Raw genomic sequence first — 25,705 nt, 5'->3', positions numbered from 1 at the left:
AATCATATCGAACACATCGTATTATTGTTTCAAAGCGAGCTGAGTAAAATTTGTACCAAAGACGAAGCAAACTGTGTTGTAACTTATTTAGTGAATCTTTCAGTAACGTGTACACAGCCCGAAAACGATTCCGGGGACTACAACTAGAAATCTAAGAAAGGTAATTTGGCATATCTAATTTTTTTCTTTGCGTAATCTTTAGGTGTATTTCGTCAATCTCGAACTACCAACAATAAATATTCTATATTATTTGTCCTTTTTCGTTAACTGTGTCTCCCCCGATGAGACGCTCATTGAAGGACACAACCAGGTACATACGTTCGATTTATTATAAGACGTTTCTCACTTATGTTATGTTTATCGGCAAAAACACAACTATAAGCAGCATTAACCTACTAGGGGCCATTCATCTTTCCGATGAAACTCCGAGCAGGTGTGCTCGGTCTTGCTAACTTATATTTTTGCCCACATTTATCAATACTCCAGAACGTCCTGAGGGTCATATGAGCGGGACACGTGAATATTCGGTGGTATATAACTTGGGCCATTAGGGCGAGAAGTTAACTATGCTATCTATCCTTGCATCCTAAAGTTATGCCTGAGTTCATTTAGATCGATTCCTAGCTTTCACTGTTCTCGAAATACTACCTAGCTAGTAGATATTGTCTGAACGTAAACTGATTAACTATGGTAGCTGCTCCTGTTCTAAACAGCCTCTATTCTATGGGCATAGACGCTAGAGCCGTTAAGAAATACGAAAAGTGAAATTTCGTTTTGACAGCTCTGAAGCGACTCAGTTCATTAACGATGACGTCGTGTAGCGGACCACTTAAATTTAGGATCAGACATGCCTTAATGGATTAAAAACTGAAATTGCGTAACGAGCGTGCAATCCACATCACTGCACAGTTTGACAGCAATATATTGAGCAAAATGCCAAAAGTCAGATATAAATACCATGTTCTTATAGGAAAGTCCACATAAATATCAGACTTCAGAACAAACTCAGCAATGGCTTTAATTGTAACTTAAATACCACCAGATAAAACTAGGCCCGGCTGTACCGAAAAGTCCTGCACAAGCAGAAATAGGAAAAGTTGTTTTCGAATTCATGGAACTGATTAAAAGAGCGGATAATCTTATGGGTCTAGGTCTGTGTGCCAGATTCAAGGTATACATCGGAAGATTTCCATGGTACGATAGGCATCGGCAAGCACATACATTAATAAAAATGCAGAAGATACTTGCTTCAGACTCCACGGGTAAAAAAAAAGCTTAATACTTAAGTGGAGTTGATGGCCATGCGATTCAGTGAATGTGATAGCTTGGGTACATGTATGTCATGCTCGCCTTCAGCAGTATCACGAATTAGCAAAATTGTGTCCTGATGCTGGTTTTGTCATAACACCGGACCACAGCGCTGAGGGTCACAGCGCTGAGGAGGGATTTTTATACAGAAGGGTCTACACGTGTTAGCTAAAACAGAGAATCAATTTTTTCAAGCCTTTTAAGTTGAGTCGTTTTCCTTGGGTTAGAGATACAAATGGATCAGAATTACGCCCTAATCTTGCCGTAGTATTACAGCTTTCATGATAACGCTATGTTTGAAGTGAACTTTTACATAAAAGGTCCTAAATATGTCTATAATTGCCTCCAGAATCGAACTTACGACGTTCTCTCGTACTGTTTTTTTCATGTTAGAGAAAACATCGAATGAATACAGAACCCAAGAATGAGTGTACTTCGTTTTGCACAAAAGCCAACTCTTCATATGATGGACACGTTCTCAAAATTAAGTTAGAATTTATTAAAAAATTATGACTTTTTACTTTTTATAGCAAATGTTTCAAAAAACCCCTGCGATGAACCATTGAAAGCTCACCATACCACACATAGCATCAGAAGCTCCCTGTTTGTACGCTGGGATCGCTGGAGTTGCGCTATGACATGTCTCACTTTGAGTTTAAATCTGGACGTTATTTTGACCGACGGCTCAAAATACGCAGGATTTGTCATCATCTAGGACATAACTGAAAACAAAAGATTCGTTTCTTAACACGATAAAAACATCCTTATAGTAATGCACCAGTTAGTCAGTGGTCATTCTTCTAACAGGCTGCTGCATTTATACATTAAACGATTCTGAGTATATATAGTACGAAGAAGTTTTATACGTCGGTAGCTCGGCATTGCTTAAACTCGATAAATGCTATCGCGAAGATCTAAAGATGCTACTAGTTAATGAGCTGGTAGAATGGTGTACGGTATACGTTAACTCTTAACCGTCCGAAAAGTTATCATGGCGTTCACTTTCTGTAAGGTACGTGAATTTGTTTCATCTGATTTTCCTAAATTGATTTTTCTAAATATTCCTAAATTGAATTTGCACCGAAGCTCGACTTACGTTTGCATACAATGTTATCTTTTTTTGCTATGAATTTCATTAAAATACAATACTCGTCGGTAGTGGTCGCAAACGGAGACTAATGACAGTATACAATCCACGTTTACGTTGATCTTATGAGCGACGGACATTGGACCTTGTCTTCAATATCTAAAATACAAATGCGAGACAAACTCGTTGCACTTTAGAAGAACATGTAACGAATTCACTTAAGCGATTGATTTACAAAAATGACTACAGAGCTGGGGGTCCATCCATCCATTATCAGAGACTGATAATTATTCGCATTTTAATTAAATACATTTTATAAACAAGCTACCCTAAAAGACTTTGATATAGTTCCGTCTTCGGGTGTACAAAACAGGGTGGCCAAAAAAGAATCCAGCGATTTTAAAAAATTCGTAAATTAAGGCAGGGTTGAAGCTAGGTTTCTAAGGAAATTATCCTTTAGTAGCCCTGTTTTTAAGCAAAAAAGTTGTAACCATTGCATTCACAAAGCTCACCGTCGAGGCAAAACGATGTATTAGGTTCCAAATGATAATGGGTCATAATTCACTATACAAACCAAAATTAAGACAACCGATGCTGTGAAACTTCGGAGTGCAATGTTCGGCTTCTTAGACTTGCTCTTCGGTAATTCAGCAAACTATACCCCTTACACGTAAGGGTCTTTCCGCCGTTCGAAACTAAACGTCTCACTTCACAGCCGTTTGACAATATATGGTCATCAAGCATTATCTTCTTTAGGTAAAAGCTGGCATAACCTTCTCTTGCAAAAAAATACTTTCTCCTAACTTTGTTGAGTGACAAACTTCTCTGTTGTACGAAATTGTTCGTGTTTTATATGAACTCATCTCTGCTCATGCTGACTAACTCTGTGTTGAGCAAGTAGAATAAAAACATGGGTGTCTTAAGTTGCAGTTTTTTTAAAATACATCAATAGCCGTAAAGAAATCGTTTGTAAATCTTCATTAATTAAAAATTTATCAATTGATACGTGACTATCGTTGTTAACAAAGCCGAAGGTTTCTCGCGAACCAAGCTCTTGCGTGTAGGAGAAAACGTTTGGACTGCACCTGCATGGTTGTATCCAAAACTTCCGATCCCTTGTCTCACCGTATCCATCCGTAGCCGCTGGTTAATCCAACACCGGTATCGGTTTGTACATTTTGAGGGGTGCAGTTCCAATATATATTCCACAAGGATCTATTCCTGTTACATTAGGGCATATTATAGGTTTTGCAGTTTATCGCTAGCTCGAGATAACGGACGACAATCTAGAACAATCAAGTGGAGACTTCATTGGCCTATTTATTTTTATATATGCTACAACGACAAAACCTAATCGACTAAATACCTGATTCCTTGCTTGAAACTCAAGGGCACTCGTATTTATCCAAATCCCTAAGACGCACAAGAGTTACCAATCTATCGTCGTTGCTGCTAAAAAACAATATTACTCAAACAGTATCACAGAGTGCCTATAGCAAAGTGTTATTTCATTGTGATAACTATATTTAATGGTATATCACTCCATATAAACGGCCATTTCTATAAGGGTCATCAGAAACTGTGTACCGTAATGGGATCGCCTATTACTGTTAAGTACAGGCTGAAGCATGGACGCGGCGAAAAGTCGAGCTACCGTCAGGCTTTGATTGTAATGTAGATGTATTTTGTTGAGATGTAGATTTGTTGAGATATTGCGTTAAGCAAAAGTAGAACAAATCTTCATATTGCTTTATTGTACTTCTCTAGTTGTTGACAAATTGACGTTTTTAGTAACTTGTGTAGGGCTTATGTATTGACAAAGACTACTTTATCAAAACGATAATAGGATAAGTACCCTTAAGGGCAGTTATGTTGGGGCAGGCCATAATCACAAGAGAGAGAGAAATGGTGGAACAATATTTAGTCGTTTGGTGTAACATTTCTATCGGTAGGTACGATATGATGCATATATCTCTTATGTAGAAGTAGCTCATAGATTGTAAAACTGTCTCTCCAGATATTAAGACTTTGCGTAGGCGTTATGAGAAGTTATGCTGATTAACTTGAAAAGGCTTTTGTCGGAAGCTTTAAGTTACATATAATAACAATTTAATTCGTAATGGATCAGGATCAGGCGGTCCAACGGCAGATATAGATGAAGCTTCTAAGCAGCACTCAAGCATGACGGAGCTCTTGATGTCCCTAAGCCGTGTTTGTAGTAAACACTTGGTTACTAGACTTAATGAGGGACCCTTTTAAAGATAGGCTTGGTTGGCGCACATCAGATTTCTCTAACTCTGTAAGCCGCTGAGTGGTACAAAATTGACAAGAAGAAATTTATGCAGATTTTTCTATATCTTGGTCATAGAAGAAGGCTATCAAATAATAATACTACTCTAAAGCTGCAAAATCAGGCTTAATAAATTCAACATCACTGATGTTTTAATAATTCCTAATATTTGATTTCTATTACAACCTTTTTCTATATATTAGCGAATTTATCTCCTCTATTCGCATAATTGATCAAAGTAGTACCTTTTGCATAATAAAATAATTCCTTGTACGAATTCTGTCGTATCATTTCAATATAAAAATTGGGCTTTGCTTGACCATATGGCAGCCCTATTAAAACGACTGCATTTTTCGCCAATTTCTATTGTCCTACGGGAAATCCTAAAATACTCTATACATATCAAATAAGTTAGTTCCAACGTGATTATTTATAGGTTTAAGCATCATTATTTTTTTTTTTTGCTCTTTTTGTAGCTAATCTCTTAAAACGGATAATCTGGCGAGAAGTTGTTTACTATATAAATAAATATTTAATATAGACCTTATTTGTTTAAATATTTGCGCTTTAAAATAGAGATTGCTTTTAAATTGCTCTAAAAAAATATTGCTCTGGGATTACTGTGTGTATTCTGCGACATTAGATCCATTTATTGTTTACATCTAATAGCATCAAAATAGATATTCTCATTGCGCCTTGACAGCTAAGTTGCAGTTTTGTTGAAGAGACATAACCCTCTAGAAGTCATAAAGGCGGCTTTTCTGCATAATAGGGCTCATCCTTACACAGCTTTAAAGATGAGAGAAGCAACTCCTTAGAAGTTGATTTGGGGTGTCTCACTGACAACCGGAGCGACGACGTGGCTCATATCATAAGCCACTTTTGCAAAAAGCAAAAAAAGCCCGTAATCTTTTTTACGAAAAAATATCTAGGTGCACAATGCGAATGACGACAGTGGGGGTCAAAGACTTATCTAGGAAGAGAGATGTCTGCCATATGAGGGACAGTGCTATCACGTGCCGGAAGGAGGTATGTATGGAAGCCGTGTGTGACTGGGCAGCCAAGCGCGCACGTCGCGGTTTCCGTGGCGATGTTCTGAAGACTCTCAATCTAAAGTCAACCGAAAGCAAAAAAGGAAAGCTGAGTTTAGAAGTTGGGCCATTTGGCTTCTTTACATTGTCATTTCACTAAATAAATAAAAAATATGGTGAACAGAAAACTGTTCTCGGAAGTTCGAAAATAGAACCGATTCAAATGTTGATCCAAAGACCAAAAATTCGATTGCGAGGGAATTTTTGAGCTGCGAGAAGACACTAAAAGACTACTGATAGTAACGGCAACCACTTCGACGGCTGAGGTTTTAACACTCTTGATGGAAATAAAGTCGAGCATTGAATCATAAATAGTGTTTTTACCCCTGCCAATATGCCCATAAAAAGGTTCATAAAACGTTCTCGCCTTTGGTAAAAGCGCAAGTATTTTATTCACAAGAGAATTAAAAAGTACGAAGCGGTTAATTGGACATGTACTTTCTTGTTATCAAGAGAAAAGGCTGTTCAACAACAAAAGGCCAGACAAAACAACGTTGCCAGATCGTTAGATCAGCTTTGCGGAAGCCTGGGAGGGAGATACCCTACGCATAGCACCTTCTTCTTCAGACCGCGTTTGACGGAAGACAACCCTTCCAGTCAGTAGCGAATGAAATTGGTAACTATTAGTTTGAAAATGGAGAGGGTCTTCAAAGCCAGCTCTTCAACCTCACAAACTTTTGGTGAGACGGGCTAAATAAATTGCCTTAGATATGAGAGGGGACGTAGAGAGAAACATAAATTTGTTGCGGTTTGATAAGGTATTCATTGGCGAAATTATAATACTGCATACATGCCAATCACAGCATTGTATCATATGCTAGTAATGTAGTGGTGTTTATCAGAATAGATCCCAAGAGAATCTAGTTTCTCCACTTATTACGATAGTTTTTCTCATACCGTACGTAAGAAATAGATCCATTTATCAATTTGCACTTGACTAAATTTCATATTAGCCTGAACGTACCATTTAGCGGTCCCAGCCAATGTGTTTTCAGATACAGTGTTAAAAGTTGCCCACTTACAAATCAGTCTTTGGAAACTCTATCTATATCGAATTGACTTGAAAGAATAAAATTCACTCGTGACATTTTATCTATGCGTTCTGTTAACCTTCATTAATAATTAATTGCCTATTTTTCCAATTATTGGGTGACAAGTATGTGCATGTCGTATAACTGACTCTCGCACAAAATACGTTTGAATTTTCGACAAAAACACGGATATTGATCTCTGCTTATAGCTCACACGTGAAAGTAGACTATGCTTTATTAAGCAGTGCGCGGAAGGACTTCTTAGCCATGAGCACTGCTAAGGCCTCCCTGTGAGTACCCCCTACCCCTTGATTGTAGCGACCACCTTGTGCCCTGTATCCGCCACCGATAGCATGACCGGCGTTATTCGAGTAGTCAAAGGTTTCCCGAAACCCGAGTGTCTGTTTATCGGAGAAAACGTTCGCGTCACCGCCAGCGAGGTTGCAGTCGAAGCCGCCAGCATTCTGAGATCCTCCAGCAGCGTGCTGTCCCCTTGCGGAGTAACCGAACGCGTTATTGAATCCAACTCCTACGGTGCCCAATTCGAGGGGTTCACCTACATCAACTCCGAGTTCTGTAACAGCATTTCCGTAAAACGCCTTTTCTTCAACGTTGATTGCATCTTCTCTAAACTCAGTGAATGGATAATCTCGAACCACCGCCGCCGCCACGACTACTATACAGCACATGGCCAACTGAACTATTACAAATGTTATTACTATTAAAAACTTATCTTTTTTCGAAATTGAAAAGTCCACCTGTTAGCAAATATTTAGATGCATAATAAGTATTAGAAAGCATTTACGATCACGGCGTTACACTGCTCGCTGTCATTTATTGATTTATGCCTAAATTTTCTAAAATAGTTTGCCGATACAGATTTTTCTGTCATAATCGTCCTTCTCACATGGCTCACTTATGGATACTTTCATTCCATCAAAGCATTGTTTTTCTTTTGTTATGTGAATTAGAAAACTAGTCTTGAAAAAAAAATACTAGAATCGGACATAAAGTGTAGCGGGTGCAGGTAACTGCTGTATACGCTATAATGGTCGCAAAGATCAACACGAAATGGCATAACTGCATATAGATTCAGTTGTTCGGGAGCGATAATGTAAAAGTGCTCGACAGCGTTGGCTTCTTGAGTTCCGGACGCCGTGGTCGTCTCGGCAAGCGAGACTGAAGCTAAATATGAAAAAACAACACAATAAAAACAAAATGTTGATGCCTTAAACGTTTATAGAACAATATATAATGCACACATAGAGCTGCGCTTGCACTTCATATCTTAGCTACATCTTTTCCGATTCGGATCGATCGTTTGAGAACGTATCAACCAAGACGCGTTTATTAGAAGATGATCCGCATCGTCACTTGCAATTTTGTGACGTATGAGAACTGTGCGATCCGATGAAGTCCGTTTTAAGCATACAGAACAAGAAGCAACAATAATCATATCTTCTATTTAAGAGAAAAGATCAATTCGATGAGTAGATGGATAGCTGAATCAGAGTGAAACTAAGTATTAGCAGCCTTATCTAGCTTCAATTCATCCAATTTCCTTTACTCAATCGTTACTCACGAAGTGTATTTTATCCTGTTACGGGCGTTTGTCATGTCTCATTTAATCAAGCCGTGTTACAATGATGTTTTTCTCTTTCAATAAACGATAAGTGGATTTTATTTTTACAAATTCTCCCTTCTGTTGGCTTTAATATTTCTGCGTTTACATGTCCGAGTAGTTAGTGCTACAATTCTGCCATTGTAATTCAATAAGCACCATTAATGATGCTGAGTATTAGTTACTAGTCTTTTTGCATATAAATAACTATTAGCACGCCGATTACAATTTTCTCTTTAGTTCGGAGCCTATCTCGCCTAACAGTGTGAACTTACTCTTCTGCGTAACTTCATCAGCACTGACTACTTCTGACTACCCTTCGCTGTCGAATGCCGCGCCACACTTCCGTGAGGCTGTTCCGTGAGGGATTCTAAATGTCTCGCCGCATAGACTCGTTCTTTTTCGGAAAATACCTGATAATAGCAACTGGCCATTATATACATTGCCAATATAAGCATCGGCTAATGCGCAAATTTAAAAAGATTTGATAAGATTTTGCTTAATATATCATAGCAACTAATTTTTCCGTTTTAGGTCCTGATATGCAGTCACCTCCTGTAGCCTACGACATTCCAGTTTCTGTTGTTGTTCCTGCTTCACTGAAGGCTCACATTATTATTCTCACATTTATAAAATGGAAATTTATTTTCAGCACTAAAGGCTATCCTTGCCTCGGTAGACGTTACACTCTGATGACAGTCAATCAGCCCATAGCCGTCAGTAGCCAAAAAGTTAGTGCAAAATTTTGCCCGACCGCATCTGCTAATGTAAATGCCATTGAAAATGTACGGCTCACTAAATAGCTCCGGACAAGTAATGCTTACTTGAATGTTCTTCATATTGACAGCCATTTTTATATACGACTCTCACACAAGTATTGCTATATTCAGCCGAGTTCTTTCACAGGATACTCAGAACAGCTGTAGTCATACACGAGTACATAGTCCTGACACGAGTTAACCGCACATTTGAGCTAAATTCATAAACAAGTCAAGCCGATATCTTCATGCAGGATATAACAAACATCAGTGATAATATTATTGACTTTATTGGATTAGTGAGTATAGTTAAAAGTGCCAGCACATCACAAATATAACCATCGAACATTCTACGAATGAACTCGTATTCAGATCTTCTTCTAGTTTTCCTAGTACACGAAAACTAGGACCCTACTCATACATAGTCCCCGGAGTTTTGAAAATCTATTGCAACCAATATCCGAAGAGTATGGTGGAGGATAGAGGGCCTCCAACCGTAATCCCTGCATCACTGCCACGGTTATTCTAAAAAGGTGCAACGTCGAGTGTTGTCGTGGAATGAGGTCGGTTTAGTCCTGGACACTTAGTGCAGAGTTTTTCATTACCAACATGCATAGCATTTGCATTACGGCTTTTGCTGCTGCCCATTTGCTTTTTGGTGCCGTCCACCGGTTCCTCTGCATGCACTCACCGATGGGGACGTCTGCGATGATTCTAGAAGACCCACTTCTCGTTAGAAGTTACAACTGAGCGCAAATTAGGTCACTGTCGTAACGTAAATGAGTAGGAAGAACACAAGAAGTGTTTTTACGTTTATTCTTGCGGCACCCACTTATCGAATTTTTTATCTAGTGAATTTGATCGCTCTGAGTAAGTGTGATGTATTTTTACATACACCACATTTGAGTGCCAGCACCTGTGCCTTTGGGGTCGATTGTTTCCACAGCTATCGATACAAGGGTCACATTTGGGTCCAAAATCTCGTTTCCAAATTTTCTTTAACCAGCGGCTCAAGGTGTTTCAGGGCAGTAAAATCCTCACGGATTATAAAGTTTACCCGGCAAGATCTCCTATGATTCCCAGGTAAATTCACCTCCGTAAACCGCTCGAGTCGTTTGATTTTCCATGGCCTGCGACGATTCGCCTGCTAAAAGTCCAAACAACGATATACGAGCAGACGAAGTCAAATTTATTTCAAGTATAAACAAGTTACAGGCAAATGTAGCAGCGTTATAAAAAAACGACATCTTAAAATATGAGATTCTTATTTATTACATTTCTAGCTATAGCTGAATACAAGCCAGTACAAGTCATTCACTTCCTATACTACCGATCCATTAACGTCAGTTCGAAATCGGATCTGAACATAGTTACGCTACTAAACGTACCCCAATGTTAAAAACATTGGGGTACGTTTAGTAGGATTTATGAAGATGATAAACACAATGCGAATTGGTTGTCAGATAAACAAAAAGAAACAAGCATAGACAGCAAAGAGGTTAGTTGTACCAATGAGTTTGCTTCGAGGTCAGTACGAGTCAGCGGCCAACAAATTGTCGCAACGAATTACTCAGGTAATCGTTGGTAAATACTAGCTTCTTCGATGAGCTCGCTTTCTAAAATGTTGAACATGCGTTCACATTGTGCTGTCAACATCTTTCGTTGACTACTGGTATTTTTTGTTATACCTGTTCTCTCGCCCGTTTCTCTGTTCGGCTGTTCTTTGGCTATTTCCTGTAGTACAGAAAAACCAAGCAAACTCCAAAAATGATAAAAATCGGATCTACTTTGAGCCTTTATCTTTCGTTCGCTAATCTCCTAGCAGGCGTCCGGGCATTTTCCTACCTTCGCGAGCTTGTCCACCCGCAGAATTGCTATCAGCATTGTTGCAACCAACTGTTTCCTTTAATGACCAGCTCACTTAGATCCTCTGTATGGCGCATCGTAGCCGCCGACCAGGCAGCTCGGCCACAGATGAGCACGTTGCTTGAAAAGGTGTGCGTCTCATATAAGCAGAGGTCACATTTGTGACATAACGTTCTTGAAGAGGTCAACGTCAGGTATACATCGCCTTGTTAGACTCCGAACGGACAAAAAAGAAATAGGTCTGCATTAATCCAGAGTTATCATTAGGTCTTCTATGAAAATATGCAACATATGTGTCATCATATGTTGTATATTTTCATACGTATGTGATGTGGCGCGAGAAGCGAAAAAATTTTCGATCCTAATAAGCAAAGCAGGCATAAATAGGGACCCCAGGAAGAATTCATAATAACGAAATCTACTTCTTTCTAGTGCGAGCGAGTAATGTTTGGGCATGCGTTGGACGTTTGGCTTCACCCACGATGACGCCAAAAAAAAGAATATACCTAGATGTCAACTCTATAGTAGTGTTCTTTGTATCTGCTTTCATAAAAGTTTGCGTATTCTATTTTCTCTATTTCATATAGTTCTCATCAAGGCCAATCCAGGTAATCTCTTTTGCAGATAGCTGCTCTTCCTAGGGAAGAGAGAAGACGGGTCAGTTTTTCTTTTCCTTCTATAACGCCACAGCGATAATATCGATAGTGCCATTTGTATGTTTGATTAGATGTTTCAGCTTGACAAGTTTCCTATGGACTATTTTTCTTAACGAAAAGTTATCTATGACGTGTATCCTATAAAGTTAAATACTGTAATAGTCGTTCAAATACATCTTTTTCACGAAGCATCGTTTGTTTGGATCTCTTTCGAGATAGAGTAGCGTACATTCAATTTTTGGGATAAGGCCTTCTGCACTGCTTGCCAGAAGCAGCATGCATATAAAATCTTCAGGCAAAAGCGCCTCCAATCTGCACCTAAAAAGTGTTGCCTAGAGAATATATGACCTTACTATTGGCGTTTCAAACTTAAGGCCGTTTGGACGCTCTAGCGGGGAACTATCTCACATTTGGAGTGTGTGAAAGCAGTTAGGAAAGATGATTAACGACGTTTGCTTCGGAAACTTTACATTGCAAAAACTGTTCCCATCGGATCTGCTGAAACGAGTAACCTACACAAAAAGTTTAGGTTGGCTGCCAAGACACTTTACACGCTCATGTCTTACAAATGTTTCAATGGAATATATGCCCAGGTATGTGAACCTCAAATCTGAAGTATACTATAACAATGTGAACTTGGCAATAATAGGTGTTAACTTCCTTAACAGAAATTGCAAGATCAGCTTTTGAGAAGAAACAAAACATTTATAGATTAAATAAATGCTTATTTACGAGGAGGATGGTAGAATATGTGAGCTTTTAAAACGGGTATGGCAGTGATGGGAAGCGATTGAAATAATTTAGTGATCATACTTTGTTTTCTTTGGGAAATTAATGTACATCTAAAACTGGTATTGTGATTAAGCTGTGGTACGGCGGAAGCCATATGAAGTTTTGAATTTGACGCCAAACCAAATAGATGTTATATGGGTTGGATCGTTGAGCGAAACTATCGTCAACTGGCGGTTGTTGGTCCAAATTTCAGCCCGATATAGATCCTTCCGAATATATTATGGATAACGAATGCAACTATATTCCAAGTGATTTTCTGTAACTGTGGAAAACATAAATGTAATTGAATTTTACTACCATATTCTTTCTTTTTCATTTAAGACGCTAAAATAAATTATTTGCAGGTCCAACTAACACTATTTACATGAAGTATCTAATTTTTTTGACGCATATTAAACTTCACTAACACTTTACAATATAATGAAGACAATATATTTTTGAAAAAAGTTCAATTTTTTTTTAGTTCTATGGGAAGAAACGACGAAATATGACCGAAGTGTTGACCGTAGGATATCATCGTTATCATTATCAAGGCATTTGTAAACGTAAGCAAAACAGATATATTTAGTAGTTAAAAAAAATCTGATTGCTTCTTAGATTGTAAGCATAAACGATTAAAAACAGTCAGCGTAGCAATATGAATAAACTAACTGGCCAAGTTTGTAATTTTATGTAGCTGCGATAGTGATTAGCATGGTAATTTTGAAACATTTATCTATTATTCGTATTATTTATCCTGTTCGTAATGTCTGGCCATGTCACACTGATAAAAATGATGATGATATACGACCATGTCGCTCGGCTACATGGCACGTCGCGTCATAACGCGATAGCAGCGGTTGGTATCGAACTTTTCGTTACTCATAGCGCGTTCTGACCGAAAGATGCCCTTTTTCCGGGTCTGTGTTATTTGTTGCGCTCTCCTTGTAATATCCAGACGAATGAACCGCCATCTTAGCATTGGATAATGCCCCGGAGGATAATCTCTGGATAGTCAGCAGACATCATACGGATCCAAACCGCACAATTAAACAAACATGAAGAGTTTTCATGCAGCCTTATTTAGTCGGATCGTCTAAATCAATACGTTTATTTTACATTGCCCCTATTAACATTTACTACAGCTCGCAATAATAACTATTTACATGCTCCATGTTGTTAGGCTACCGTTATCTCACAGCCTAACAAGCTCATAATCATTATGTAAAGACTGTTGCCTCGGCTGTCCATACGAAAGCGGTCGGTGTCTGAACCGTAGTTACGGAATCAGTCACTGAGGCCAAGCGGAGCTTGGTTTCAGTGCGGCTGTCGGCCTTACCCAGGGTTACGCAGCTAATGGGCTTGGCGGAGAAAACGCTAATGTGTTCTCGGATAAACAAATCTTCGGTGCTTTACACTGCAAAAACAATGCTTGTGAGGCCGTCGGTAAGTGCTTCGGAGCTCAAGGTGGTAACTATAATCAGGGTAGGTATTCTCGAGGGGGACTCGGGTCAGCTAATAGATTCGGGACTTCTGTCGTCGGCTAGATGTACCTTATTCTATCCAATTTCATTCATTTATAGCATATGCGATACGCGCATTGTGATATCAACAACAAACACTTGAAAAAAACGCGTATGTGACTATTGAATTCAACATTAATAAACTATATCAAAAATACAACAAGTTTGTATGCTTTTTTGGATTTTTTTCTGTCAATATTTGATCACTACCGACTGGAGCTTCAGCGTTCAATAGATATCTTCCTTTCCAACTAATAGTCTGCTTGGCGAAAAGCTTTGTTTCAGTCTGAAACCGTTTCTCAGCTTATGAGTCATCCGATTCCATGTTTTTCCTCTAGGTTTCGGGTTTTACATCCGGTATCGCTGCTGTTAAGCATTCCATAGGATGGATGGCCTCTAGCACGAAAGGAAGTATGTCCATGACCGGCTCGAACCTATACCACAACGTGTCCTTAATATTAGCAGGTAAATACGTTATCCACTCAGAGATCACGAAGACGGCATTATTTTTCCAAAGTAACGAGCTTCCACTTTAAACCCGCATTCTACGGTCTGCACAAAAAGAAACATATTGGCTTAATGAATAGGATCACTAAGCCTCTGGCTGAGGCAGTACGGTGTCATTGGTTCAATCCCCTACAACATAAACAACCTGGCACGTGTGAGTAGATAACAAAAAAAAAACATCTTATAAAATAAAAAAATTACATTTAAACTAGAAAAAAAAAAAACGCGACTCGTGATGGAACCCCACTCCGAAAAGTTAAGCCAGCCAACAAGAGGCGAATACGATTAGTTATTGTACTATACAAGCCGCTAGGAAACATCATTTATGCCGCCATCTATAAAAACGGTAATCTGCAAGGACTTATATCCAACGCTTTATTTGTGTAGGAAAAGGGACGCAATGTTTTGGTGTTGCAGCACGGTATAGCTAAGCTGTTTAAACGAGTCAAGCTACTCCACATGTTACTCCCTTTAGATTTCGGCGATCGATTGTTAAAGGAAATTAAGAACATTTAATGTAAGAATCAAAAGGAAAAGTTCAGCATTCAGAGTAATTTGCGAACCATCTAAATTTCGTTGGGTTGTCCGCGAAATACAATTCTGAGGTTCTGACGTTTATCCCCCTATTTGTGCTCGTCAAAATCCAAAGAGATGACGTAAAAATATAGCTGCAATAGCCGAAATAGCCGAAAAACACAATGACTCCTCTCTATTGCAAAAAATCCTAAACAAGGTTTTAAAATGGGTTAAGCAAAAAAAAGCACTAAGAGGGATGAGAATTTTAGGAATGCACGTGCGAGGCATATTGCCATTAAGCGTTGATTTCAGCTGATGATTGAATAAGTTAATAATCCCATCAACTTATGTTAGATACGACGCCAGTGAGAAACAGATGGTTGAGTGCATCTCCTAACCCTTTTGCCGGCCTGTTTGATACGATAAAGCCGACCACTAGAGTTTATGAAAATATTTTGCGAGCATTTATAGCCAAAAAAACATTCTAAACTACCTCATTCCACGAAGAATATCCTGTGTGCTGTACAAAAACGAATCAAGATAACATTCCTGTTTCATGTATACATGAATTTTTTCTAATGTGTTGTTTCAGGTGTGTAAATTTCTGGATTTTAAATAATAGAAGATCGAGAAGGACATTTAAAAAGACAACTAGAATATAACGAATTCAGTCTCTGTTTCTCTTTTATATATATATTTTACGCATATATTTTATTTACCTTTAGTTTATGTTTTTCAGTCATTTTAAAAGTCAGTTTTTTTACTCTCGGCTTCTTATTCGTGCGCTTTTTCTTATATTATTACAGTTTTGAATTGTAAATTACGTTTGAAATTCAGATACGGAGTATTTTATAGAATGCCCAGATCGTCAATTCTGAGAAGTACGTTCTAGTAACTTCTAGTACGTTAATTTCAAAACCCAAACATTAGACACAACTTTTGCTTTTCACACAATGCTACGAACGAGCAGACGACCACTGGGGCAAAAGAACAAGTGATAAATGATTTAATCCAATAATCTGATATGTTCAGGGTCGCATTGCATGTCATTGATTTAGAGATGAATCGAATTGTATCAAATTGAATATAAATCACAGTAACGATTGAGGCCTTCAAGGCCTACTCATCAACTGCGTCGCTGGAATGGCCTAAGCTGTTGCTTCAACTTTCTATTAAAATATCCCTTCTCGAAGAAGTACCTTAATATCGACTTCTGCCCAATCTTAACTTACTCTGCCCATTAATCATAAACTTAGTGCTACAAACTCGAGCGGATTCATAAAATCTAGAAAGGGTAGATTATCGACTAGCCTTGGAAAGAATTTCAGCAGACCTGTTCGTCTTTGTGCTACAAAATATGTCCCCGAAACCCAGTATTTGTCGTATGTTCGGCAATGCTTGAAGTATTATTTTGTTTGATTTTGGTAATTACAAATGATGTGCCTTAACCTGTAATTTTTTTGTCCGTCAGTATCATTTAAACATGAATTTTTCGTTTAGACTTTTTAGTATAATGCTTCTCTGTTCATCCATGTTGTCTTGTTTAAGTAAAAGGCCACTAAAAACGGTAGTGTCATGAGCTTTGATATTTGAGTTATTTAGCTTGGCGAACCTGAAGCTTGTTAAGCACAGGCTGAAAACAAGCTCATTAATTACCAACAGTGAATGTAGGTCTCTTCATAGAAATAATATTCGCATAAAAACAAATGTTCAGCTTGTGGATTCTACTACCTAGTGCGTGACGCAGAGGCGTCATGAGTGAGAAAGCTCGGATCTGTTCCTCTGGGCTGTGCAGACAAATAAAAATTGCATCACCTCAAAATATCTAGTATTTTATATTTTACTTAATCAGATTAACGTGTCAATACAAGTGTGACAATACGAGTAGAGCAGCTATCACCGGACCTAGTTTGATGGAGGCGGTAGTGAATTGACGCTGTTAAGTGACCCATGGCTACCCGGTTTCGGTCTTATTTTCTGAGCGAAATTTGTACGAACTATTACATTTTTTCTAAGAGGTTAGAGGAAAATACGTATTTTAACGAAGACTTTAACGTGCAGCGTGTTAATTGGGTCAGGACAATTTTGTAGTTTGGTGGTTAGGAGGAGATAGTTTGGGGCCAAACCCACATGTTCAATTGACAACAGAATCTAAGAAATTTTATTTGGGGAAAATGTAAGAAACACATATCGAATAAGCGTTCTGTCTCACCTGGCATATTTTTTAAAGGTACCGAATACAAGGCAAAATCTTGTGATCTGGACAAAATGATTAATGAAAACAGTGCACAAAGCTGATATATAAGTAGCACTGGCTACGCACTCGTCTAGCGTAGCATTTTTTGAGGTTAGCTTTCTACCCTTCACTAGATTTCCTACAGTTTTTAGGGCGGATCTGCTTTATTCAGTTTCTATCGTAATAAAATTATAACACTAAACAGTCCTTTAACATCTAGAAAAAAAACTCCTGAATAATCGCAAATTAAGCTCCTTTGGTGAGTAAGCATTTAGTACCAGCAAGAGGCATCATGTTTGAATTATATATAAGTCTGGAACATGCATTGCGCCTCCTGGAGTATAAGACGCAACTATCGATTGATATTTACGGTCCCCATACCGAAATATCGTGTTGAGCTTCGATCCTTCTCTCAGAAGAGCTCATGGCAGATTGCAGTCAGCTTTGTCCCTAGTTTTGCAAAAGGACGAAGTTAACATAACAATATAGAAAATATCTGCAGACAAAATCTGTGAAACAAACTTCATTCAATTTAGATGTTGGCATACATTTTGAAAAGCATGGTTCTAAAAATCAGGTTTCAAAAGAAAATACCTATCAGCTCTTGCGAAAACAGATCACTTGCGGATAACGCCGTTGAAAAAATTCAATGCGCACTAATTGAGACCCGGTTGCTAGCCTGGTTGCTCCCAACTGCTTTTCGCTTTAAATAACGTTTCATCAATCCAACTAAAAATATATATGGATTATATAGTTTGCCCTAATACCGATACAAGCTAGATATTTCTAACAAACGTGAAAATTAAACTCATTGAGGATCGCAATGCTGTTGCCTATCTGGTGCGCGTGTATCGTTGCAACATGATGATGCAATATATCTAAAACCCAACTAATGCTTAACTATGTTGGCTGTTGGCCTGTTGATCTATATGAGGCGAGCAAGAGCAGGGCTTTGTATGGGCAACGTATGATCATGTAGACCACTTACGGCAGACCGCCTGGCGGCGCCGATAATCATATCTTTCGATCCATCTTACTGCTACAATGGTATTGCGTCCGTTGGTTTGCGCACTGTTTTTTTGAGCTCTTTAAGAGCTTCCGACTTGTGGCTTTTAGAGCGTCAAAATATCGACGAAATATATGACAGTACAAGATTATACAGTGGATACGAGCTCGTTTAATTGTTTAGGTAAGTTTATGTACATTGTTGTTGCTTACACACGGTAACGGTAACGAACAGATTTGTGGTCGCACGTTTACAGTTGACTAAAAAGTAGTAGTCATTGGAGCTCGGCCACAGAAAACAAAGGAAAAACTATAAAAAGCAACATTGTAACAGATTGTATTCATTCAACGTTCATTCATGCTGCATCATGCATTCTACAGGGCCCATTGACTGGTCAATATGCGTGACTATAGCGTGTTCCTTTAACTGTTTTAATACCTCTCCCATATATAGTACTTATGGAAGTGGCTATTCGCTTGATTTCGTAAGTTAGATTTACGTTGCTGGAAAATATTCAACCACGACGATTGCTTTGGTATAAGTGTTCTTGCTTTTCTTAGAACATTTGTGACCCAGCTGTAAAAACAGGACGGCGCTTTCGTGCCATTTAATTAAGTAAAGGATCGATCCTATTTTGGTAGTTTGCGAACACGTTGACTACCTTCCATTAATGATCTGCACGATGCCTAGGCCAATACGCTGTACATATGTAAGGTTGTCGGCACGGCAGTTGGGACTGTTGAATTTCCAGCAGCAAAGAGGATGGATTACGGCAGGTGGCACAGAACAAAAAGCATTTTATCGGATTATACAATGCATGTATCATTAAATGGATATGTTTGTCAATTGCAACATTCAAGGCAGAGGGCTTTATCTATAAGTGTACTTTAGCCGTACTTCAACAATAGAAATCCACAAGTTACCTGCGTACTCTGAGTCTTATTTCAATGGGTACACAATTAGAAAAAATTAATCTTTAACTTACTCTTTGATGCTAGTATTTTTACAACTAACTTTTGTAGCGCAAAAAGTCGTGAAATATAATATTGTGGCATGTTCGTGTCAATCAGAAACTTTTATCATTCCAAAAACTTACGTCGCGGCTGCGCAGAAACGCATCGGAAGACCGATCCATGTTGAAAATGTTGTTGTTCCTTCTTCGTCGTGATGCTTCGTCGTACTGATAGCGTACCGCAGGCTGTCATCAGCATAGACGCCAACTGTGACGATCCGTTGCGCCGCAGTCGTGTCTCGCTTTTGTCTCCCGTGTTCTGCTAATTGTGCAGAAAAAAATATGTTTATGTTGGTAAATTCAACCCCTCAGTTCTACTTAAAAGAAACTCGAATTCGCTAGACGCTTAGCAGACATATATGAGTCTACAAAACTAGTGCATTAGTATGCAAGTCTATCCTGACTCTATGCCTCGCGTAACTGCTAGCATCAGAATATTGGGGCCCAACAGAATGTCAAACCAAGACCTGTGACCGTCCTTCGTTTTACAGATTTGTCTCGCAGGTCTAAGTCCAGCCTGATGCATTTTAGTATGAAATTCGCCAATTAAACTGTGCCTATGCGGGTGTGCTAATAATTGCATTACTGCCACTGGATCTTGCTTGCTAAAGGTGTTGGTGCAGGAGACAGATCTAGTCGAATGACGATTTGTAAAAAAATGTAAATTCAAAGTATTCTATACAGATGTACGCCTGATACATGATCGCGAGCCTTCGTTTCGAAGCTGTAGGACCAGGCTGAACAAAGCACAAGCGTATCGAGGCTCAACTGATGACTGTGTACTTCTGGTGTCGACTTCGTTTCCTCCGCTTTCTGCCTGAGCAGATGCCCCAGTGCTGGAAGAATTTCGAGATCTGCGAACCCTGAATGATTACAACCTAAATTTGCCTAACAGCTTAGCAGCTATTTGGTAAAAATCAAGCCGTCTAAATGAACCGGAGCAGGTTCATTTAGGCGTGCAATTTTGCTTCAATGGAGACGAGAGACCCAAGCCCTCTTGAGGGGATGCATTTTGTGTGCGTCAGACTTATATAACCGTGTCTTGATTTCGACGAAATGTAGCTACTTTAGTTACTGTCTAAGCTACGCAAAAAATAGGTAAAAAAAACTTTTAATCTAAATGACATAATGTTAATACATCTGTGTTTAGATAGTAGTTTTGTATTTACAATTTTTCTCATGTTATTATACACATTTATCTGGAACAGATGTTTATCGGAATGATGATTGCTAACGTAATTTGAGTCCGTTGAGTCTGCGTTATCTTATAAGGTTTCGTGTCACTACAGTGTCCACTATTTCTAGCAAACAATCAGGTTACTCGGAAAGCAATGAACGAACCATGGGACAGCCCGGTAAAGTAAACATCAGATATTACTCTGTTGTACACTGTCCGGTATATTCTACTTACTACGATTTCGCTATTGTATCTAATATGGCAACTGTGTCGCACGATAATGCAATATCAGAAATCATTGAAGAAGCACGTGAGATGATTGCGTTTATTTAACTGCGGTAAACACAACGGCGTCAAGACGAATCGTCAATCGGTCTACACACAGCCAGCCAGCCAGCCAGTCAGTCAGTCAGTCAGCCAGCCAGCCAGGCAGGCAGGCAGGCAGACAACAGGCGAATTGGCGTCCCTCCTTCTAATTGGTAATTTTGTCGTGTTTTTTCTTCTTTATATGGCCTTTTTCCGCCCGCACCCTAATCTCGAATTGACAAAATGAATGAAAAACAATATCACCGATAATACACAACTTGCGACAATGAAACAACTTCTGTTCTTACGAAATCGGATTTGCTACCAATACATTGTTGTGTATAGGTACCGAATAGTGGAAAATCGGGCGGTAAGGGAAGGTCTTCAAAGTGAAAGCTAGTGAACTGCTGGGTAAGGAGTGCTACTTAGGTATGTTCCCAGCGAGCTGATGTCTATCAAAGAAACGATCAGATGAACCCATAGATATCATATGACGAACGATAATGATGGTGAAACCGGCATGTATAGGTAGAGTATGCGTTTGGGACATGATAATATGAGTCTGGCAAAAACAAGTACTATTTACTTGAGTTGAATATAAGGAGCTTATTTGGGCGTGTGCCTCTTTAGCAATTAAGTATTCATGCAATAGTACACTAAGTTGAGGATTTTATAGAAGACAAGAGCACTTTGTTTAGCCTTGGTAGTGGGCCTCTTCACACCGTACGGACGCAGTTTCAGCTGTAAAGCTCGAAAGCGGTGAAGTGTCCCTCTTTTCCGTAATAATTATTCACTCATATTCATTTACAGGAGTTGATTAGAAAATAAGTGTAAGATCAAACTATGACGGATACGACTGAGCCATATTTACTATAACAGGTCGTCTGCCAGTAAAAGCACTTTTGATAAAATGCGTCTAACAAATGACGTCAAGGGTCTTTCACAGTGAGAGGATCGTTAAGCCACACTCTCCAATAGAACAGCTATAGTTTGAAAGGCACAATCAAGGTACGTACACGAATGCATGGATATTTTTGCGAGCATATTTATAATATATCGCTCGCGTACATATGGACGCGTTTGCTGTAAAAGAGTTTCTCAAAGATGATAGTATTTCGCATTATATTACTATTTATCATAACAGGCGTTTTCCTTGCTCGTATATATACTTTATAATTGAAGTAAAATGACGCTCATTTTGTGCACAGTAGGTAAAGGGCAACGATATGCCAGTGCTGGTCGTACTAACGAAGTCATCAGATAAACCCTTCGAGCGTTAGAAGAGCAGAAGATGAACGCATATATTGTGTTTCAGTGGAGCTACGACAGTTCACTACCGTACGTGGATGAAAATTGATAGCTTGAATAATTCTATCAAATCGCACCGTAAAGCAGAACGGTCCTCGCGTAATTAGCTGATCGCAGGATATGAATAAATGCAGCTTTTTTTTTTTTTTTTTTTAATAGAAACAAATACAGGCGTATAAACTAGTTTTTTGTACGTATATACTATTCAAAAACTTATATAAGTTTTGTTAATATTCATGAATAAAAAATTATCAGACAGTCAAAAAAACTTCGATAGCTATGACTAGTTGAGCAGACCTTGGGCTGTGCAAAATGTTTGTCTTTTTTTTGCACACCAGCTTTAGATCTCTTAGAATATTAGATAGATAGAATAGATACGCACTTACGGTTTCATAGCCTTTCAGAATGGTTGTTGACAAGGCCTGGTATGTTTTTAGGCTTACCAATCTTAACGTAAACTTTCGAGTATACCTGCCCTTTTTCCTGTGTATTCCAGTCGTAGTGCTTCTAGTACTAACTCAAGGTAAAGGACTAAATTTGTGAACAAAAAAAATAGTTATCATGGTGACTCTTCTCGTAAATAACTGTGTAAGTTCCCAGCGGAAAACAAGGAATAAGAGGCCTCCCTTTCTCCAACTTAGGCTTCGAACTTTATTTCTACGACGGCCAAGCTTCGTACGAATCGTTCTTCTAACTCTATCGTTCCTCTAGCGAAATCTCGGATTTCTACAAGCGGCGCACGTAACTATAATTCACTTCAATTTAATAATTTAACAGAACATAGCCATATATATTTCGGATGAACTTCGGGAGGCGACCCGAGGGAAAGTGGCAAATATAGGCTATTATATTTACAAAGTATAACATTTTAGTAAACCGAACCCTGAAATGAGCAAGATTAAGACGATCACTTCTGATAGCTGCGTTGTAGACCGTAGGTACATATTATTGTATACCCTAAAAAGAATTGACTATACATAGATGTAATGCCATAACGTTTACCAATCTCCAAAAGACACCCCAAGCAATATTAACTGTAGCATTTATCTACCTCTGAAATATATATAGAATCGCTTTCATTGTTTCTACAGAGAGTTTTACAAAAAGTCTGTTTCTTCAGCAAAAGAACCTTTATAGAACTATTTTTCACATTGCGACTCCTTAAATCACTCTCCGACTGCTTTCTTTCAATGGTGCGACAATGTAACCGAAGCTGTTTGTGACCCTGCAGAGAACTTGCAGAGTTACCTGCACGTTTCGGCCACCTTTTATATCATTGGCTGAAGGTTTCCAGTTGTCTTTCTTAGTTGGTTGGAAGTTGTTAGGCCGATTTAAAGAGGATTATTTTGAAGCATAGTTTCAAGCCGGATGTTGTATACTGGCATTATTCCCAATTATTTTTGTTCTAATGATCTTATTAATTGAAAAATACTCCTGGTCAGACAATAGTTTTCAACTACGAGCCTTGTAGACAACCAGTTGATTCTATGATCCCTTTTAATTTAAACAGCTTGGAAAATTTATTTAAACTTTTGTCCCATGACAGTATCTGTGTACCGCAATTTTCCCTTATCTCCCTGCTATTATAACAATGCTTTGTATACAAAACAGGTATCAATAAAGCGTGATTATTTTTTCATAAGTAACACTAACTATATTGACTATAACGGTATAAGCTGTGAACCACGTGCACTCGCCTGTTAAAAGTAGCAAAGTTTTTGCCACGTATACGTACACCGGCTATTTCGATTTGTTTCGCTTTCCGACTGTGTAGTGTACTGATCACAAAGATGCCGGTTCAGGCCCCGCCAACAACATGTTCTACACGACAAGTGTGATTAAATAAAGGACTAACATTCTGTGGATACCCGCATCTCTTAAGCACAATGCAGGCGGCTTCCTCTTACCGGAATGAGGATGGTTAAAGTCTACAATGATGTGCAGTCACAAGTAATGAGAGCTATGATGCCTACTCCACGGTTCTTTGGGACGCTGTTATTTTTTAGCGTCGACATAATACGGATGAAAGGCCGACTCGGCTTACACCTACACGCAAATTCGCTGCGGACAATTCCGGCATTGACGTGAAAATACCAGTTGTTTAGTAGGCCCAACAAAAAGTTGACTCGCACAGATCCTACCGTTCGTATTTAAGAAAATAGAATAGTGAATATCGCAGGCAAAAATCGTATACACAATGATAATCGATATTAGGAGAAAAACAAATGAGGCCAGCTAATACCATCTATAGGGTTCAGATTAAAACGCATTGCATCAGTCACGAGAACAGCCGATCTGAATGTTAGCTATGTTTTCAGTTGTCTGGCAACGGACTATTTCAGGCCAGCATCTTGTATCTGTAAGTTCAGTACGTCTTCCTATGGACATCCCCTTCAATGGAAAATACTTTATAATAGCCTAATAAATATTTTAGTTTGGCATGGCAGAGCATACATAGCGTATACGTATGCTAAAATTTTTAATCTAGAGGTATAAAGAAGCTTCTCTTCATTCGTTTGTCATTATCTTATGTATGGGCCAATGAGTAATATATAGCATTCATCTATATAATCCTATAAGGTAAAGGTTTTTTAAAAAATCTCACGCAATATAACAAGTGTCCTTACAGATGACAATTCATCACCTCCACATTTATTTCGCAAATAGTACTTGCTGTGCGTTTTATCTTGGTTAGTTGATGGATAGAATCTCTCTTCCTTTCATATTACAGTAACCTAGATATGCAGCCTTTCAACCCGGTACGTTAACCCAAGATAGCGACGGACTTGTAGAGAGTACTTGCTCAACTACTGACCATTTTCCGGCTATTTTTAGGGCACCGTATTTATGCTTCTTACTGAAACTGTCTCCTTTGTTTCTTAGTTCTATTGTGTTTGCTACCGTTGGTAAATTAATATCGGCGATCTGAATTAGAGCTTCGGTCCTCACCTTTGACGGGTGAGCCAAATCTACTGGCTGTTTGCGGTTAATAGCTCTTCGCTGTCCTCTAGAACCGATGACGATTTTATAGGCTTCCGTCGCTCTTTTCCTTATTCCTGATTCTCCTTCAGTTGAGAACATGTAACTAGAGGGCGATAGTTGTTATATAAATTACAAAGAAGTTTATAAGGTTTTGTGCCTTTTCTCTCTGTACTAAAGGTCCCTAATGGACGCTCTCACAAGGTGTTACGCCGACGCCACTTTCATCGTCGTCCCATCGGTCGCAAACGTATAGAGCTGCTGCGTTTATCGCTGGCAACGCGCTCCGTCCGCCTACGAATTGCATAGCGCTATTATCGTCACGTCAATCACCACCATTTCGGCAGCGTCACTGCATTGCTACTGTCTACAGTGAGACAAATCGTGTAAGAGAAGCAAGTCACAATCCGCCTTAATTCCGTCTGTGCTACCACCATATGTCTTCCGCCGCGCTCCAGCCCCGTCTGATGTCTCCGTCGCTAGTGGCAAGAGCAGTCTGTTATAACAACCGCTGTCAGCATCAGCGCCTCTGCCGCGCCGTCGCTGCCTGAAGGAGAAAAACAAAATTGCCGCAAGGATCGCAGCCGCCTTAAACGAACGATGTCTTGACGTCGACAACAGTAACAGTAGCGTTTTTGACATTCATCACCCTCCTC

General features: G+C 39.0%; 1 protein-coding gene and 1 long non-coding RNA gene across 7 annotated transcripts; one reads left to right on the top strand and one right to left on the bottom strand.

Annotated features, from left to right (window-relative positions):
- Positions 1-1,826: 1,826 nt before the first annotated feature.
- On the bottom strand, positions 1,827-25,236 carry LOC111245057 (uncharacterized). 4 transcript variants are annotated; one of them, XM_086979958.1, is made up of 9 exons: positions 19,364-19,502; positions 17,238-17,711; positions 11,032-14,554; positions 10,696-10,920; positions 8,704-10,333; positions 7,113-7,992; positions 3,762-5,795; positions 2,405-2,554; positions 1,827-2,030 (listed from the first exon to the last, which is right to left on the bottom strand). In XM_086979958.1, the coding sequence occupies exons 6-7, from the start codon at positions 7,494-7,496 to the stop codon at positions 5,655-5,657; spliced, it is 525 nt and encodes a 174-aa protein (XP_086836084.1). In that variant the 5' UTR covers positions 7,497-7,992; positions 8,704-10,333; positions 10,696-10,920; positions 11,032-14,554; positions 17,238-17,711; positions 19,364-19,502; the 3' UTR covers positions 1,827-2,030; positions 2,405-2,554; positions 3,762-5,654. The 4 variants fall into 4 exon arrangements, with proteins under 4 accessions (XP_086836084.1, XP_086836086.1, XP_086836085.1 ...); XM_086979960.1 differs by lacking the exons at positions 1,827-2,030; positions 2,405-2,554; positions 3,762-5,795; ... (1 more) ...; positions 10,696-10,920; positions 17,238-17,711 and adding an exon at positions 19,962-20,089 and having other exon boundaries at positions 8,029-10,333; positions 11,032-11,226; positions 19,364-19,541; XM_086979959.1 differs by lacking the exons at positions 1,827-2,030; positions 2,405-2,554; positions 3,762-5,795; ... (2 more) ...; positions 11,032-14,554; positions 17,238-17,711 and adding an exon at positions 25,020-25,236 and having other exon boundaries at positions 8,029-10,333; positions 19,364-19,541.
- On the top strand, positions 20,243-22,368 carry LOC111245058 (uncharacterized). 3 transcript variants are annotated; one of them, XR_015320927.1, is made up of 3 exons: positions 20,243-20,377; positions 20,749-21,770; positions 21,971-22,368. It is a non-coding gene; the product is annotated as an uncharacterized LOC111245058 (long non-coding RNA). The 3 variants fall into 3 exon arrangements; XR_015320925.1 differs by having other exon boundaries at positions 20,272-20,377; positions 20,569-21,770; positions 21,971-22,367; XR_015320926.1 differs by lacking the exon at positions 20,243-20,377 and having other exon boundaries at positions 20,800-20,935; positions 21,573-21,770; positions 21,971-22,352.
- Positions 25,237-25,705: the final 469 nt, after the last annotated feature.

Source organism: Varroa destructor, unplaced genomic scaffold, assembly GCF_002443255.2.
Source record: "Varroa destructor unplaced genomic scaffold, Vdes_3.0 BEIS01000002.1, whole genome shotgun sequence".
NCBI lineage: Eukaryota > Metazoa > Arthropoda > Arachnida > Mesostigmata > Varroidae > Varroa > Varroa destructor.
The sequence above is the reverse complement of the archived record's forward strand: the minus strand, read 5'-3'. Positions and strand labels throughout refer to the sequence as shown.